The sequence below is a fragment of the Caretta caretta genome, chromosome 1, assembly GCF_965140235.1.
Source record: "Caretta caretta isolate rCarCar2 chromosome 1, rCarCar1.hap1, whole genome shotgun sequence".
NCBI classification, from domain to species: Eukaryota; Metazoa; Chordata; order Testudines; family Cheloniidae; genus Caretta; species Caretta caretta.
Window position 1 is genome coordinate 55,065,178 of NC_134206.1, and position 20,119 is coordinate 55,085,296.

At 41.5% G+C, this 20,119-nt stretch overlaps 1 protein-coding gene across 1 annotated transcript in view; it reads right to left on the bottom strand.

Moving 5' to 3' along the window:
• Positions 1–13,320: 13,320 nt before the first annotated feature.
• LHFPL6 (LHFPL tetraspan subfamily member 6) overlaps positions 13,321–20,119 on the bottom strand; it is a 219,053-nt gene continuing 212,254 nt past the window's right edge. The window contains exon 4 of the mRNA XM_048848541.2: positions 13,321–14,412. Coding sequence (XP_048704498.1) covers positions 14,294–14,412 — 119 coding nt within the window. The 3' untranslated portion in view covers positions 13,321–14,293. The remainder of the gene's footprint in view (positions 14,413–20,119) is intronic.

The following is a 20,119-nucleotide window of genomic DNA, read 5'->3' on the forward strand; positions in this document are numbered from 1 at the left end:
TTCATTTTATTTAAAACACATGAAGAACATACATGGACAGATTCTGCCTTCAATCCATCCTAGGAACTTGAAGCATGACATCCAATGGCAAAGGGTATGGCTCATATCATTAACCTGACATGAGCTTTACTCCTGAGAAATACTGGAATTTCACTTCTCTTTAATGAGCTGTTACTTTCTCATTCACATTGGCAGGCACTCGGATTGCAGCCAACAAACTGATCTCTACAGTCAGCGCCTCCCCGAGTGGTGGTTTTTCTAAGCCTTGATCTAAAGGTTGTCCTTATGTGTAAACTGGTGATTTTTGAGTGTATCCTATAGACTAACTCTGGTTTGAGTACAGTAGTTCCAAAACTTTTTGGACAGCTGTAGCAGACTAAAAAGTTGACAGCAGTAACCAGGACCTACTGCCTCTCCAGCACAGGTAATGGCAGAGCAAGCTTCCCAAACCTCTCTTACCCAAGTACCTCAACTCATCTCTATGGGTGTAAGTGTAGCTCAGCCTCAAGGCCCATTCCCTTTTTGGCTCACCTGCTGAGATGATCAAAGGTGCCCAATTATTTCTTTGTAATGTGGACATTTATCCACAAGGATCATGACTGAGATCACTAGCTCATTTTGTATAGGCCACTGAACAACTGGCAGATTGCAATGACTTTCATAAGTCAGATTGCTGAGCTGGTGTCATGGACGAGTAAGCCTCACTGTGCTATTACCATTCCTGAGGGTATCCACTGGCCCCCAGGTTCCTACATGAGCAGCCAGCAGCAATGGGCAGAAAGGACTTCCCTGAAATGTCCCTTCCAAAAGATATCAGGTGAAATCCTGGCCCCCACTGAAATCAATGGCAAAACTCTCACTGACTTCAGTGGGGCCAGGATTTCACCCAGCTCCTCCAGCAATGCTGCATCTGCCTAAACCACTACTGCAAAGTCAGCACTGGGTGTTAGTAGCTATGTTGCCTGCAGTCTTCAAACTTGAACCCACAGCCTGCTGTCCCAGAACACAATCTGTGCTGTCAACTGATGTATTAGCACTGTAGTCTTGAGCAACATGTTCAAAGACCCACAGTGCTTTGCACTGCAACCACGTGTAAGCAGTGCATTGCTAATGGCAAAGATCAATTATTCACATGGCATAACATAGCGCAAAGTAGGATTTAAAACATTCAAAAACGATGAAGCTGCATGGTTCTGTTGTTTTAGGAATGTAAAAGTAGTGCTCGTTTGAAAAGCATAGTACCACTTAGCCCATCACTGTTCAAATCGCCCATCTGCATTGTGCCAGCTCTGGTGCTTCCCAGCAATGAAGGTCAGTGGATTTCTCAACCATGAGGGCCACATTCATCTTCGATTTACTGTAGTTCACAAAGGCAAGGGCCTGTTGATTGGATGCAGAGTCCACTGCGTCCTTTATAGAAAGCATTTGTATTGAAATAATCCAGCCCTGAAATTAGGCCCTTTTCCGTCACCGTGCAAGAGGATAGAGTATTTCTTTCAGTGGATAAAGTTCATTCTGACAGGAATAGCAATATTTGCAGTGCAGTTAGGAACAAAAAGAGCTTAGTAACCAGTTATTTAAGGGCTCAATCTTGCTTCCATTGAGTGAATTAAAGCAGGGGGGTTAGGGAGAATTTGAATTCCAAGGGTCTTTATTTAATGGTGAAAATGGCCTTCTTTCAAAAAATGTGTTAATTTTTCTAAACTCATTCCTCAGCCAAACCCCAATAATTTTCCAACACTTTCAGTTGTCATTATATTTTCTCTCTGATCTTTCCAACCCCTGCCTCTATGACTTGCTTAATGGTTGTAAGTTGTGCACAGCTATCCTACTGGCTAGAGGCAGAACAAAAACAAGTTACTGAACATTTCTGCCTCAGTGATCTGAAACTATTAGCTAAAATTCCACCAGAATTCCCCTGGAGAGACTAATTGTGCCAGAGAACAGCCTCATAATGTACAGTAGCAGATACTGACAATACCCAGAGGCATAACATCTTATAGTCTGAGGTGCCATGACACCATTCTCCAGTACATTGAGAAAAAGAATTCCCTAGTGAGAGAGAGGGAGAATGAAGTGCTTCTTCTAGGCAATGGCACACGGAGCTGATTGTTTACTAGTCATCTGGCATAGCTCTAAAACATCAGTGCATGTTTTTTAAAAATGTCACTGCACATCTGTGTATCACAGAATTAGTTTTATACACACACTCAGATATTGTCCCATTCACTGGAAACCCTGCTGGTAAATTATAACTTACGGGGCATGAAATCAGACCGTTCATAGTAACTAGCACTGTATTAATGGCTTTGAATAGGCTACAAGGTAATTTGATGTAGCAACCACATCAGCAGTGACGGGAGTTGATTTTATAGCTATTATTAACCACTGGACTTATAGCAAGGTACTGCTGGAACCTTTCTCGTGCAATAAAGAGGCATAATAACCTGAGGGAAAAAGCTCGAACTGGTAAGTGAGAGTTCAGCTTAAAACTCTGCCTAAGCATGAGATGGTCTGAAATACTTTACAGTGGCACTAACAGCCAGAGAGGCAGTGAGCATGGTGGGAAATACCCTACTCCAGTTGAGATAATGCTCTATGAAAAGAAATAGAAAAGGGGAGTCCCTGGCACATCTGTAAGAAATGCAACCTTGCGATTCAACAAATAGGGCACGGGATGTCACAAGTTCTTTGCAAAAATACAGCTGATTTTTAGAAAGAGGAAAGCAAATATTCTAAACTGCACTGTTGTTGTAATACTCCCGCTTGCACCATGGTTGGATATTAATCCCAGAGTCATAGAGGACAAACGATGTGTTGACAGCTATTTGAAAACAAATAAGCCTGTTAATGTCTGATGTTCAAAATTCTTTGGCTGGTCACTTATCTCCTGGCAATTGCAAAGATTTTACCCTTTCAACTATGCCGTCCTAATTATATCTTGCTTTTAAACTCCGATTTCCTTTTCATATCTCCTTACTTACTGAGGTTATTTTACATTGCTTACAAAGATCCTTTAAACCTCACTTCATTCCTGTGTGGTAAATATTATTATTATTTATTCTTTTGTATTGTGGTAGAACTTAGGAGCCCCAGTCATGGACCGTGACCCCATTGTACAGACACAGAATAAAAAGACTGTTTATCGTTAGATACATTTTCCAGAAGACTAATCTGTGGTGCAGAGAATTTAAACGACCTACACAGTAAGTTAGGGACAGACCTAGGAATAGAATCTAGATCCCAGTTCTTATTCTCAGCCACTAGAATACGGTATCATTCCCCCAAAACCCCGCATTATAGTAGCATGCCCACTTACTGCATCTCTAGTCCTGCTGTTAATTTCTGTTCTTTGTCTTTTTCATTTGCAAGCAAAAAAACCAAAAAACAAAAAAACACCCATCCCAAATCCGACTGCACTTTCTCTGTCCCAGTGACACTTATTTAGAAATGAAGCCTTTCATCACACTGCACATTCTACTTTATCTTTTGTACAATTGCTCATTATTTTAATTAATGCATGTTTCACATTTTCCCTCTGGAATGAGCAAGATAAGGATATGTTATTGACTCACCACCTGGCCTGCACTGTAAAAAGTGTACTCTGTTACCAAACTCCACCTGCTTGTACTGATTATAAAATGAATACAAAATATTTTAAAGTGGTTTATAACAATACACTCTTAATCTACATTAATAAATGAAAATGTGATCCCCAAATTAATACCTGTTTGCAATATTATGTCATGTCTTTTGACTTTGACATCTTTTAATGTTCATTTTCAGATGACGTATTGTTTATAGAGAATATGGATGGATACATAGACCCAAAGAGATATTTTGAGATACTTTATAGATGTATGTATATTTAATATATTTTTCCTATAGAAACGATTAGTGGAAGATTAACCATGATACAGCACAATGTAGGATATGAGATATTTATAGCATTTCTCTTGTTGAATTAAGGCCTGATCCAACTTCAGTTTAGGTCACTGGGAGTTTTGCCATTTGCTCCAACAGGAACTGGATTAGGTGCTTAAGATCTTATCCAAAGCCCACTGAAGTCTATGGGAATCTTAATGCACAACACAGAACTTATGTGAACAGCTTACTTTCCATTAACGAGCTACTGTATTTGCAATGGGCCCATCACATATGAGTGGTTCATCTGGGATCCCTGATTGAGATTTTGTAACCAGAGTAAAAGTCTGGGATTGAAGGGGTTGGAAGGATATTTAAATAGACTAGCCTACAATTCTGAGACTGTTGTGCCATACACTTCAGACAATTTTTTAAAGCAAGAGCCATCTTATATTGCTAAGTGGATTTCTTTAATGATTGGTTGGACCAAAATTCTTCCCTGGTGTGACCCCGTCTACCCAGGACAACAAGCTGTTTCACAACATTCTTAAGCATAATTAAACTCTTGGGTGGCTACACAGTGTTACTAAAATGGTTTTGTTGGCCAGTGTGGATGGGTCAAATTGAGCTCTATCACCTGTAGATCAGATTTTTAAAGGTATTGAGGCGCCAAAGGATGCAGATAGGTGCCTAATGAGATTTTCAAAAGTGCCTAAGCCCCAGATCCTCAAAGGTATTTAGGGATCTAACATCCATTGATTTCAATGGATCTGGGCCTAAAACACTCATGTAGATGGCACATCTTTTAACTCCTAATCGGCTGCATGTGCCCCACACTAGAATGATCATTTCCCTTATAATTACTTGCTTTAAAGTACGCAGTGTTGATGTAGCCGTGTCAGTCCCAGGATATTAGAGAGACTTGAGATAACTATCCCATGTTACTAAAACAAGGATAGTTATCTACCTCACAGATATGTAAGGCTAAATTCATCAATGCTTCCAAAGGGCTTTGAGATCCTTGGATGGAATGTATGCTAGGAGCACTGATTGTTCTAATATAACATTAGTTCCAGAAGTGAAAAATCCAAGTTCTCATTTGTTAGTGAGTTTGCTCTGTGATTGAGTTAATATATTTTATTGGACCAACTTTGTTGGTGAGAAAGAGAAACTTTTGAGCTACACAGAACTCTCCTTCAGGTTCTGGAAAAGGTACTGAAAGTAGCACCTTTCCCAGAACCTGAAAAAGAGCTCTGTGCCTCTCACCCACAAAAGCTGGTCCAATAAATGATATTACCTCACCCATCTTGTTGCTTTAAAGTGTTAGATTGGATGTGTAAACCTGATGTTGGGGGGTGTTCTTAACATAGCTATATCCCCAGTAGGTACCCTCCAGTGGCATGAAATGTCCTGAAAAGTTTTCTCTGAAAAGGGGTCTGATCCTGCAGTCTTTACACTTCTAAAACTCCCTATTGATTTTAAAGGGATACTCTTCCTCAGTAAGGAATGTGGGACTGGGACCCTGTATTTGGGGTTAATGTATTAATCATCCCACCAGATACTCAAATGGTTGAATCTTTAAACTAATTGTCTCAAACTCTTCCTTGTTCTCCCTGATCCATCATCATTTGAATAATATAATAATAATAATAATAAAAATGCATAATACCTACTAGAAATTATATCTTTTATATCCTCTCTGCTGAAAGCATAACATTAAAATGTCATAGGCTTTTTGCATTTATATCTAATTTCACCATTGTGACTCTTAGAGGTTAAGTATGTGCAGGAGAGTCAACGATTATGTTGACACGTAGATTGTCTGTCTGTCATTCAATTTGGTATTTACAATGGAGCATTTTCAGCTCTAGAATGATATGTAAATTGTAGTGGCCAGTGACTTCTGTGCAGTACCTAGGGAAGAAAAAAAGAAATTGAGGATTAAGCGTTGTAAAGAACTCTTTACCCTTCTTTGATAGTCCAAGATTTTAAAAGGTTTTTCTATGGATTTACGTCTTCAGAGTTTTTTTTTAGGGAGCAATCTACATAATGTTTATTCATATTTTCATTTAACAAATACATACAAACAATGTAAAAGCTATGTTTTAGTCAATAGTAGGTCCCTGAATAATTAGCATGCCAGAATGGAGACTGGAGACTTACAGTAGATGACAATTATCGTGAAACCATAAAAATTACAGGTTTCAGAGTAGCAGCCATGACCAGTCCTTGCTTACAGACAGCCCCTCAACCTGAAGTAAATACTCTCCAGCGACCACATGCCACACAACAAAAACACTAACCCAGGAACCTATCCTTGCAACAAAACCCGATGCCAACTCTGTCCACATATTTATTCAAGTGACACCATCATAGGACCTAATCACATTAGCCACGCCATCAGGGGCTCGTTTACCTGCACATCTACCAATGTGATATATGCCATCATGTGCCAGCAATGCCCCTCTGCCATGTACATTGGCCAAACCAGACAGTCTCTATGCAAAAGAATAAATGGACACAAATCTGACATCAGGAATCATAACATTCAAAAACTGGTAGAACACTTCAACCTCTCTGGTCACTCAGTAACAGACTTAAAGGTGGCAATTTTGCAACATAAAAGCTTCAAAAACAGACTCCAATGAGAAACTGCTGAGCTTGAATTAATATGCAAACTAGATACCATTAACTTGGGTTTGACTAGAGACTGGATCATTACACATATTGAATCTATTTCCCCATGTTAAGTATCCTCACACCTTCTTGTCAACTGTCTAAATGGGCCATCTTGATTATCACTACAAAAGTTTCTTTTTCTCCTGCTGATAATAGCTCATCTTAATTAATTAGCCTCTTACAGTTGGTATGGCTACTTCCACCTTTTCATGTTCTCTCTATGTGTATATATATGTGTGTGTGTATATATATAATCTTCTTACTATATGTTCCATTCTATGCATCCGATGAAGTGGGCTGTAGCCCGCGAAAGCTTATGCTCAAATAAATTTGTTAGTCTCTAAGGTGCCACAAGTACTCCTGTTCTTTTCATAAAAATTACAGGTAGCTAATTGTGACAGTTTCCTTAGAAGGGCAGGATTTGTTCCAGACAGCATAGTGCTTTGTCCAGTCCATCTTTAAATGTCTAAGGGATGGAGCTTCCACTGCTTTCCTCAGGAGACAATTCTTAAAGTCTAACAAAGGCTTAAGTGTTCCTTTTCCTCATCCATGTAGCCCCCAAATCATGTTCTTTTTCTCTCTCATGTTTGTTAAGATTGTGCAAGTATAACAGGCTCACTTCATGAAGCAGCTCGTGAACTGAACCCTGGATTGTGGTTTCCCAGGGAGAGAATCAACATCATGAATCAACATCTGAAGGCTGGAGGTTATTGAACTTGAATCTCCAAGGAAAACCTTCATGATTGAGCCTTCCCTAAACCATTAAGTCTCTGTCTTATCAGCCCAACAAACTCTGTGATTCCTCCTTCTTACCTTTGATAAGGTTCAATGAGAGGCCAGGTGCTAGGATCTTCTGGATAGGAGATTGATAGCAAGGAAAATGTGGAGAGAAAGGGTTCTCAGACAAGCACTGAGGGTGGGATTCACAAAAATATTTAGGTGCCTTACTCCCATTGATTTCAGTGGGAGTTAGATATCTAAATACCTTTGTGAATCCCACCCTGAGTTCTTAGCCAAGAGGGTTAAAACTTTTTGTGAGAAATGGTCCCTTATTTCACCATCTCTAGTTCTCAGTCTTCCCAGATGGATGAGCAATCAAGTCCCAGGTTTGTCAAACTTTTGCTGGTCTGGGCTGAGGGTCACCAAAACCACAATGAGCTAAGCTATTCATATTTAGCTCCTTTGTTGATTTTGGCACTCATAGAGTTCAAGGGCAGATGGGACCACCAGATCATCTAGTCTGACTCCTGTACATCACAAGCCACCAACGCCATCCAGCATCCACAGGCTAAACCCAACCACAGAAATTAGACCAAAGTATTACAGACTTTGGTTTATCTTGTTGGTGTCCTTCTGTTACGGAGGTGCTGTGAACCACAGACAGTGTTATGGTCTCAGGACTCAATGTGGCACATAATCAAAATGGACTTTCCTAAAACAGATGTTTCGTATGTAGATTCTTCTGTAATAAACTTTCAAAACATAAAAATAGGGGCTGATCCGTCAATCCTGACTCAAGTCAATGGAAATTTTGCTTGAGTAATGGCTGCAAGATTGAGCCTATAATAACCAAAAAAAAAAGAAAAAAACTAAATAGGAAATTCACCAGGATAAATATTATAACCATTTACACAAATGCCTTTCAAGTATGTTTTCCATAAATATCTAATTTACATTTTAAACTGTTAAATTCAAAGCAACGTTTGTTACGCTGAGTTCTCAGACTACGAACTCAGATGAGCTGGTTAGCAGGACCTCAGTTTGTAACAATGTGATAGGAATGCAGGCAGCTCACCCCCACCTTCCCTTAGCATGAGGAAACCTTGTCTGTGCTTGCTGTGGGTCAGCTCTCCAACACCACCAGTCTCTGTCAACACAAGAAATGCCTTCCAGGCCTCTGCAAGCCCTGCTCTCTCTTTACAGGTTAATGGCAGATACACTCCAATCTCTCAGTCCTCTGAGCATCTCCCTAGATTGCCCAGCCCCTGGTCCACTGGACACTCACAGAATTCCCAGATCCTTTGTTCCTGAAGGAATAGCACACTACAGCTTACCGGTCACACCATAGAACACAGCTCTGGTTAATGCACGGCACTTAGATTTGCTTATAGAGAAAGCAAGTATCAGTTTATTTAACAAAGAACAGAAATTCAAATCATGGCAAGTAGAAATATTGGAATCAAAGGGTTGCATATAAAATACACTCATAACATGCATACTAAACTTATCTGCCAAGACACTGTCATGTCATATAGAGCAAAAGTTCACCCAAAATCCTTCCAGAGTATTACACCCAGGCTTGGCTGTGATCTTACATTCACAAGACAAGTCACGCTGTCTTCTTGCCTCTTCAGTGGAAAGATCCAGAGTTTGTCTGTGTCCCTACAGTTATAGTCCAAAAATCCATTGTCTTCTCTTGCAAACATGATGATCCTTGCTGCTTGTGCTTTCCTGTTCTAGAATCTCCTCTGGAGAATCACGCTGTCTGGAGTGGTTCGCAACCATGAGTGCCAACCTGTCAAGAAACAGGGAAGAGACTCCAAACTGATTGTGTGTTTTATAATTAGATGTCACCAACCCAGAAACAAATGTGAACTCCTGAAGCAGTGTAACAGTCTTACCATAGATTCACAGTTGCCTTGTGCATTCCAGTCTATCTTGCCACCCAGGAAAGCTGGATTTAGTGATAGTTGGTTGCTATACACCAAATATCACAAAATATTCAGGTTGCTCCCAGCCCCAAGAGACTAGTCACTTACCTCATGTCAACTTGCATCTTGGATCTCTCATCAAAAACAGTTTATTACAGGACTGGCTATAAGCATTAACTAATGATGTATTAACTAGGAAAAATAAATGAAAGAGTTATGATATGGTTAAAGCAGGCAAGCACATATACACAACTGAGTTAGTCTATGATTTTAAAAAATGGTAGAGTTGCAGTAATTTGTCAGCTCTGAATGTCTTTTTGAGGGCTACACCAGGTTGTCTCTGGGGATTTCTGCTTCTGTTTCATAGCTCCAGCCCTGTGAGGGTGCAAACAACAAAAAAGAGGTGACAAATTTTCTTGTCAGCTATTTTTATTTCCTTCTTCTAGAATTCAAGCTGATGGGATGAGCCCTTTTGTACGTAGCCTCTTCATGGGTGGGAAAGGAAAATTAATAAAGTCTTTGTATTGTGATGTCCCATAATGGCCCATTTAGTTTTGTTAGCCTTCTTGACAGTTAGGCAACGATCCCTCCTGACTAGGTTCATAGTTTCAGAGCAAACATTTTTTACAGTCATAAAGCAAAAACTTACATTTTGCCTTATAGCATGTGATAAAGATACTATAAGTGAGATTAATGCATGCAGCAATTTACAAGCATTTCATAAAGTCTAAACATTAAATGCTCTAAGTCCAATACCATTGTAACCTTACTAACATACAGGTAAACCAGACTGGTTTCCAGCAATGAATTTGTCAATGCTTGGCTGAGTCCAAAAGCTTTGGCAAGAGCAGTCAGCTGGTCTTGATTTGCATTTTGTTCAGACTGTAAATAGGCATTCATGTAAAGGATGCATTACTCAATTTATATGGAAACAGACCGATAGATAAACATCTTCTGCCTGAAAGAAACTGGTTTTTCAACTTCTGGTGATGGGTCCCAATTCACAGACTGTAAGAATATAATTTTCAGCATACATACGTAACTCCTTACATGTTATCCGTACATACATTTCACAATGATTATGATGATCCGTGTGACACAGGCTTCCGGTAGAGACCTTATATAACATGCTTTGCTGAACTAGTATGTAGATACCAGATGCAATGGATCCTTGTAACCCTATGTTGCCCTCTTCCTCTCAGCATCGAGGAGTCCCTTGGTTACAAACAACAAACAGCATTTATATTATAATACATAATGGATGTCAAAACCAAAACATATGAATACAGGCAAACCTAATTAAACTGGGATTGGTTTATTCATGTCTCAGCAGCTGAAAGTTATATGCTAACCAGTGACAGAGCAAGTGCAGCCTGCATCATTGACTAGATTATTTAAAACTGCTGTTTTATTCAACTCCAAATAAAACAAAAATTGCAAGCTAATTCGGATGAACTCAGTCATACCGTAATTAGAGTCCAAGAGTATGGGGGTGTGCAAGGTTCTTTACATTTAGAAGAAGAGTACTTACATTTTCATAATCAAGTCTCTGGAACGTTGTAAATCACTCTGCTGTTTAAGAGGAAGCCCCACAACATTGTTTCGGTGGCGGTGTGATGTGCAGAGGCAGGCAATTTCGAGTGAGCGCTTTGTGGAGCAAAGGACCCAGGGAGCCACCACCACATAGGGAGATGTGACTATTTAGCTTTAATGTTAAAAAGGCTGCACTCAACCCCTCTATTAGGCAAATTCAGCCTTAGTGTGAATCGGTGGAACTCCGCTGAAGTCAATTGTGTTTCACAGGTACGCTAGGTCTGAATTTGGTGCTATGTTGTAGTGAGAATGTAATGCTCTGAAAACCCAAAAACAGAAATATGAAGGGCCCTAGCATTCTGTGCACAACTCTCATTAATACCAATGGAAGAGCATGTGAGGATCTAGGCCAGTATATGGCGCTAAGTCTCCACAATATCGCTGATGTGGTTCTTAATGGAAACTCGAGGTCAAACATGATATGGCTATTATGGGCTAATCTGGAAAGTACAGGGTACAATATACTTCTCAGCACATGGTACTGTAAAGTGGATAAACACTACTCATCCTAGAGTAAAACCCAATACAAATCTGTTTAGGAAGATCGGAATTAATCATTCAAAACTGACATAACTCTTCCCACAGCAACCACACCTCTGGAACTCTGTCCAATTTATTTGGCCAGCCCCACTGTACAATTTTCCGAGGTTATTAAGCCACAAAGTGGTAACTAGAACAAACATCATAACCTTGGCATACATAATTGTATATAAAAAACCAATTGGAAATATACGAACAGAAAAATACGTTTTGAAATGTAATATCAGTTAATTTTATGATTAATAAACGTTCAAGTTCATCAGTTGGGAAATGCTGAATTACATTCTACGATCATGCTGCTTTCCTTGAAATAAATGAGAGATTTTTGCTTGTCTTGTCTATTGGAGATTGGGAAAGGACTGTTTTTTACTAGGTTATTTGTTCGGTACCTAGCACAGATGAGGCCCAAATCTCAGATGGCGTCTCTAGGCACTATTGCAAAATGAATAATTATAGTTTAGAAAGCAACCATATATTTCTAAAGAGAGTATTAAAATTATGGGGTCTCTTCTACACTCGGGGTAAAATCCTAGCCCACTGAAGTTAATGGCAAAACATCCAAGATGTGATCATTCCCTTCTATTCAGCATTGGTGAGGCCTCATCTGGAGTACTGTGTCCAGTTTTGGGCCCCACACTACAAGAAGGATGTGGAAAAATTTGGAAAGAGTCCAGCGGAGGGCAACAAAAATGATTAGGGGGCTGGACAACATGACTTATGAGGAGAGGCTGAGGAAACTGGGATTGTTTAGTCTGCAGAAGAGAAGAATGAGGGGGGATTTGATAGCTGCTTTCAACTATCTGAAAGGGGGTTCCAAAGAGGATGGATCTAGACCGTTCTCAGTGATATCAGATGACAGAACAAGGAGTAATGGTCTCAAGTTGCCGTGGGGGAGATTTAGGTTGGATATTAGGAAAAACTTTTTCACTAGGAGGGTGGTGAAGCACTGGAATGGGTTACCTAGGGAGGTGGTGGAATCTCCTTCCTTAGAGGTTTTAAAGGTCAGGCTTGACAAAGCCCTCGCTGGGATAATTTAAATTGCGGATTGGTCCTGCTTTGAGCAGGGGGTTGGACTAGATGATCTCCCGAGGTCCCTTCCAACCCTGATATTCTGTGATTCAATGGAGCTAGGATTTCCACCCTGATGTCTGCATAACTCACATTAGACCAACATGGTGTTAGGGGGACACTGCTGTTGGAGGCGCTTGGCTAAATTCTGCTCAGTTACACTAGTATACAGCTGAAGTAACTCGACTGATGTCAGTGGAGTCAAATCAAAGTAAATCTGGAATAAATGAGGAAAGAATTTGACTCTTTGTCTTTCAGATGACATGCAAAACCAAGATCCTTACCCCACTGGTGATCATTATAGATCCCGCAGCATTTTTCATATCTGCAAGGCATTAGCTCTGGTATCCTGGCCAAAATCCAGCTTGGGTAATCATTTGTAATAAATAAAATAATATTTCACATGTACACATCATGGGTATTATTCTCCCCATGTCATAGATAGGCCCAGAGAGGATAAGTGACAGGCCCACAGTCACAATGCAAGTCAGTGGCAAAGCCAGATATTAGAATCCAGGTGTTCAGACACTCAGTCTTTAGATTTATTCACATGACCATGACCTTCCAAAATGGCATACTGCCTAGCTGAGACTGGCAACTTCATTTTTGGTTGGATCAACTATCCTTCACTTCCTGACCTAAAATGTGTAGGGTGGCCATGTCTGTCAATTGTTGCTATGTTTCAGCCCAAAGACTGATGAAGTCACTTGTGAATAGTTTGTATATCAGTCTGCGAGGTTAATGATCCTTTTGAAGGAAAGGTGTTCTATAACTGTGACAGGTTCTTATGGGAGTTAAATTGTGTACACGTTAGGGGCAGAATGTACCCAAAAGGAGTATGAAGGATGTGATTATTTGCAAGAAATTTTTATGGAGATCTAAGAAATGAACCGATTCATCCGATGACACTATAATGCATTTCCAGTACTGATCAGAGAGAAATTTATTTACAGAGATTTTCAAATACAAACATAATAGCACATTTATATACTTTTTTTACAAAAATGAATATTGAAATGATAAACATGGTACAGCACAATACAACAACGAGCTAAACGTAACGATGACAAAATCTATATCTGGAAGACGTTTCCCATTAGTCTTACGTAACCAACAATATCCTACAGTGCCATGAGTGGAATTCTCCATGGACTGAAAGATGTCCATTTACTGCCCTTCATAATAGTACTATAGGCAAAGCCCCTATATATGCTGAGTAAAATGTCGCATTTTTGTAATAATGCTGAAAACACAGAAGCTAAATAAAAATTCTATAGGGCTGAATAAGCAGTGAATAAAAGTTTTGGGAAAAAGAGTAGAGAGAATATACAAAATACTGTTAAAGTGGCTTATTGGTCCATTTATTAGGTTTCACGTGTAGTTTAAAAAGTGGTATAACATTGAATTTTAAACCATCCAATGAATTAAAAAAAAGAAAAAATGCACCAGTAAGTTTGCATTTTATTTGTTCTGTGCCATGGTCTATACGTGTGTGTGTGTGTTGTGCTGAAGGGGAACTTTGGAAGATTATACCCTACCCAAAATATTATTTTCACCAGTCTTTCAATTCATTGGTACACCCATACCTTCACAATTTACCAAAGGGGAGCATTCCTAGCTCGTAAAATTGAATTCTTCCAGAACAGATCAGAAATATACTCTGTCAAGCAAGAACTGCCCATGCCTTCCAAGATTCGCAGTGTTTGGTCCAGCTTTCCAGACTCCCCACCCTCCCCGCAATTCAGTGTCACCTCATGTCCTTGACCAGGTGCATTCTCATTTCACACTGACTGTTCTGCAGTTAGGAGCTAAAGCACTTTTTTCAGAAGAAGTCTGCAAGTCACTTCGGCCTCTTGAAGCTCATTCATTCTCTAAACTGGACTCTCAGGCCGCCAGCCTCAGTAAGGGTACTGTTTCTGTTTCTTGCCAGAGAAGCAGGCCAACCAAGTGCAGATTAACATAGCGGCAGCTGCTCCTCCTCCGGTGCAGTAGTAAGCCCAGCCAATTTCACAAGTACCTAAAATGAACAAACAAACCAAGGAAACCATGTTTTATTCAAGAAGAAAGGTTTGCTTTCACCATAACTTTATAAGCTCTTTCCTTTTGGAGGCAAATGAAAACAGAAGTAACCAAATACAGCTTATGGTGCTGTGCATTTTATCTTCTGTATCAGCTTATTGGTTTCATTCTCCTTGTAAGCAACTTATATTTATACACCTCCATCCAAAGCCTTCCTATTATGGTAGAAGGCAGCCAGATATCAGTGCTATCTAATCTATCTAGGTGCTCATGAATTTGGTGTCTGAGCTTACAGGAACTTTCTTGCTCTTTTTTTTTTTGGTATTAAATGTAATGCTAATGCGAGGTACTGGAAGGCTGTAAATATCTCAGGGCAGTGACTGCGTCATCTTATGCATTTATGTAGTGCTTAACACACTTGTCTTGACTGGTGCTTCTCAGCACTACTGTAATGAGTGAAACACTGAACATGGCCACCTGAAAAAGGTACAAGTCATTAAATGATACAGATCCACAGAATCCTGTCTATAGTATGGCTAATTAGAAAATTGGCATAAGCACTTCAGGATCTCAGAGATATTTACAATATGGATTTATTACATAGTGTTTATATGGACAGAAAGTCTGTGTTGGAATGTACACTTGAGCCAAATAGGTTCTCTAGGGTCCTTTTACCAATCTAAACAGCGTCAAATCCAACAGGGAATCTGGGTTATTGCCAAGGGAATATTAAATTCTGAAACTTTTTTTTCCTCCTGAGTAGTTGTGAATGGATGGTCCAGAGGTCCCAGATTCAATCCTGCCCGCCAGCGACCGGGGTCTGTTGGTGTTACAGTTGCACATGTGTAAAGGGATTGCCTGCATGCATTTCTTGCAGAATTGTAGCCTACATTTCCAAACCTCAATGAATAAAGATATTTAGACTTCACTGTACACTACTCCTCTTTCCTCAGACTGATGCCAATCTGCTGGAAGGGACAGAGCTGTGGAGTCTGCCTGTTAGAAATTTTCACACCTGAAGCAAAACTGGTGAATCTATGAAGATACAGAACCCCGCCCCTTTCTCTAGTGTAGTTATACAAGTCTGTCATAACAAAAAGCAGGGCTTCTGGGCCTTTCTTTAAAAAAATGCTTCTAAAATAACATTTATAAAACTGTGAAATTTACACTGCAAAAATGTCCTGTCTACTTCACCATTTCCCCAAAGAAGGAAACTCAACAAGTTTTGGACAGTTCCACTAAAATAGAGAGGACATTGCCTTAAACTGCATAAAACAAGCAGCTGCGAATGACTGGGCCTTTATTACCTTTTTGCATAATGAAAGAGCAGGAGTGTTTTAGGCTGCTGGTGAAGAGAGACTTTAAAAAGTGAAAAATATCATCAGAGCGGATTCCTCTGGGTTTCAGAGGAGTTCCAAATACAACTAAGAGGCTGGCTGCTCTTTACTGACCTGAGGTGCAGTGCTCCTTCTAGAGTTCTCAAAAAGAAAAGGAGGACTTGTGGCACCTTAGAGACTAACAAATTTATTTGAGCACAAGCTTTCGTGAGCTACAGCTCACTTCATCGGATGCATTCAGTGGAAAATACAGTGGGGAGATTTATATACACAGAGAACATGAAACACACCATAACCAGAGTGATCAGGTAAGGTGAGCTATTATCAGTGGCGGGGGACGGGACTTTTGTAGTGATAATCAAGTTGGGCCATTTCCAGCAGTTGACAGGAACGTGTGAGGAACTGTTCGGGGGCGGGGGGCTAATAAACATGGGGAAATAGTTTTACTTTGTGTAATGACCCATCCACTCCCAGTCTTTATTCAAGCCTAAGTGAATTGTATCCTGTTTGCAAATTAATTCCAATTCAGCAGTCTCTCATTGGAGTCTGGTTTTGAAGTTTTTTTATTGAAGAATTGCCACTTTTAGGTCTGTAATCGAGAGACGAAAGAGACTGAAGTGTTCTCCGACTGGTTTTTGAATGTTATAATTCTTGATGTCTGATTTCTGTTCTGTCTACCTATATTTAATTCACCTAAATCGGGAACACTCAGAGGATTTAGTTTGCCTACAACCCTTTCAAGAAACGAAAGAAGCAAAACTATTTAAATTGTTCCCCTGCTGTCTATAATGGTTCGTCAGACAAGCCTCCGAGCTTACTTGGTTGGCAGATAGCTGTTTTCAATGCAGGGGAAAACTACACTTGACAGTTAAAGTAGAGGTTGCTGGCATTGAAAATAGGTTAGCAGTGGAGCGGACAGCCCCACTCCCTGCCAAGTCCAGAGAGAGAGAGAGAGAGAGAGAGAGGCTGTGGGGCTGGTTTCCACAGCGACCGCAAATCAGAAGGGTCGATGTTTTTTATTTTGTTTTGTTTTCTTGGTGTCTTTTTCTGCACTACAGGAAGCTTTTGAGTCACTCTGTGGTGTTGTAGTAGAGCACTGGATCCCACTGCACATAACTCCGTTCTGGAACTTTCACATGCCTCCTCGGAAATAACTGCACGAATCATCTTCTGCCCTTATCATAACAGGTCTGAAAATTGTAACAAAGTTCTAAACTGCTACTCAAAACTACCCCCAGGGTTCCATTGCAAGCAGCCTTTCCCCGTGCCAGTCAAACAGGAGAAATACTCAGTGGGCCAAATCCGGATGTTGATTTGCTCTGTGCGGCATAGGCTGCCTGTAGAGACCAGGGACCCAGTTTGATTCCACAGATGAACAGTACAACCAAAAGTCTGATCGGGGGGAAGGCGCACATGTGGCTATTCTTGTCCTAGAATCATAGAATATCAAGGTTGGAAAGGACCTCAGGAGGTCATCGAGTCCATCCCCTGCAGGACCAATCCCCAACTAAATCATCCCAGCCAGAGCTTTGTCAAGCCTGACCTTAAAAATTTCTCAGGAGGGAGATTCCACCACCTCCCTAGGTAACCCATTCCAGTGCTTCACCACCCTCCTAGTGAGAGAGTTTTTCATAATAGCCAACCTAAACCTCCCCCACTGCAACTTGAGACCATTACTCCTTGTTCTGTCATCTGGTACCACTGAGAACAGTCTAGATTCATCCTCTTTGGAACCCCCTTTCAGGTAGTTGAAAGCAGCTATCAAATCCCCCCTTATTCTTCTCTTCTGCAGACTAAATAATCTCAGTTCCCGCAGCCTCTCCTCATAAGTCATGTGCTCCAGCTCCCTAATCATTTTTGTTGCCCTCCGCTGGACTCTCCAATTTTTCCACATCCCTCGATCTGATGGCAATGCTCCTGTTTATACAGCCCAAAATGCCGTTAGCCTTCTCGGCAACAAGGGCACACTATTGAATCGTATCCAGCTTCTCGTCCACTATCACCCCAGGTCCTTTTCTGCAGAACTGCTGCTTAGCCATTCGGTCCCTAGTCTGTAGCAGTGCATGGGATTCTTCCGTCCTAAGTGCAGGACTCTGCGCTTGTCCTTGTTGAACCTCAACAGATTTCTTTTGGTCCAGTCCTCTAATTTGTCTAGGTCCCGCTGTATCCTATCCCTACCCTCCAGCATATCTACCACTCTTCCCAGAGTAGTGTCATCTTTAAAAAAGGGAAGAAGGAGGATCCTGGGAACTACAGGCCAGTCAGCCTCACTTCAGTCCCTGGAAAAATCATGGAGCAGGTCCTCAAAGAATCAATCCTGAAGCACTTGCATGAGAGGAAAGTGATCAGGAACAGCCAGCATGGATTCACCAAGGGAAGGTCATGCCTGACTAATCTAATCGCCTTCTATGATGAGATTACTGGTTCTGTGGATGAAGGGAAAGCAGTGGATGTATTGTTTCTTGACTTTAGCAAAGCTTTTGACACGGTCTCCCACAGTATTCTTGTCAGCAAGTTAAGGAAGTATGGGCTGGATGAATGCACTACAAGGTGGGTAGAAAGCTGGCTAGATTGTCGGGCTCAACGGGTAGTTATCAATGGCTCCATGTCTAGTTGGCAGCCGGTATCAAGTGGAGTGCCCCAAGGGTCGGTCCTGGGGCCGGTTTTGTTCAATATCTTCATAAATGATCTGGAGGATGGTGTGGATTGCACTCTCAGCAAATTTGCGGATGATACTAAACTGGGAGGAGTGGTAGATACGCTGGAGGGGAGGGATAGGATACAGAAGGACCTAGACAAATTGGAGGATTGGGCCAAAAGAAATCTGATGAGGTTCAATAAGGATAAGTGCAGGGTCCTGCACTTAGGACAGAAGAACCCAATGCACAGCTACAGACTAGGGACCGAATGGCTAGGCAGCAGTTCTGCGGAAAAGGACCTAGGGGTGACAGTGGACGAGAAGCTGGATATGAGTCAGCAGTGTGCCCTTGTTGCCAAGAAGGCCAATGGCATTTTGGGATGTATAAGTAGGGGCATAGCGAGCAGATCGAGGGACGTGATCGTTCCCCTCTATTCGACATTGGTGAGGCCTCATCTGGAGTACTGTGTCCAGTTTTGGGCCCCACACTTCAAGAAGGATGTGGATAAATTGGAGAGAGTCCAGCGAAGGGCAACAAAAATGATTAGGGGTCTGGAACACATGTGTTATGAGGAGAGGCTGAGGGAGCTGGGATTGTTTAGCCTGCAGAAGAGAAGAATGAGGGGGGATTTGATAGCTGCTTTCAACTACCTGAAAGGGGGTTCCAAAGAGGATGGCTCTAGACTGTTCTCAATGGTATCAGATGACAGAACGAGGAGTAATGGTCTCAAGCTGCAGTGGGGGAGGTTTAGATTGGATATTAGGAAAAACTTTTTCACTAAGAGGGTGGTGAAACACTGGAATGCGTTACCTAGGGAGGTGGTAGAATCTCCTTCCTTAGAGGTTTTTAAGGTCAGGCTTGACAAAGCCCTGGCTGGGATGATTTAACTGGGAATTGGTCCTGCTTCGAGCAGGGGGTTGGACTAGATGACCTTCTGGGGTCCCTTCCAACCCTTATATTCTATGATTCTATGATCTGCAAACTTGCTGAGGGTGCAAGCCACGCCATCCTCCAGATCATTAATAAACAAAAACTGTCCCCAGGACTGACCCTTGGGGCACTCCGCTTGATACCGGCTGCCAGCTAGACATGGAACCATTGATCACTACCCATTGAGCCTGATGATCTAGCCAGGGTTCTATCCACATAACAGTCCATTCATCCAGCCCATAGTTCTTTAACTTGCTGGCAAGAATACTGTGGGAGACTGTATCAAAAGCTTTGCTAAAGTCAAGGAATAACACGTCCACTGCTTTCTCCAGACCTCTCCCCCTGTTCAGGGGATAGAGCCCAGGAGCCCACTCCCTTATGCCCTTGGGGATAGGAGGCACTGCAGGTACAGAGCCATCACATCTCTGTTGCAGGGGTTGGGAAGAGGGGTGGGGGCAGATTCCCTGTATTGTGTAGAGGAATTTAAAGGAGACCACGCAGCCTGAGATCACCACCAGCTCAGAAATGGAATAGTCAATGGGAGAAGGTGCAGCCTCTATCTGGGAAAAACTGCCCTATTGGAGAAAAAGGAGACATCTGCTCTCCCACCTCAAGACACCTACCCATCCCACAGGTCATTTTTATTTGGGCCAGATTGAGGCAATCCTGGGTCCTAAGCACACCATGACACAGTGGCCCCTGTGGCTCAGTTTTCGTGGCACATTTTGAATGGGGTTGGCAGAGGACTCCCTTCCCTCCCATAGAGGCAAGAGCAGCAGCATGAGGCCCTCTTCCTCCC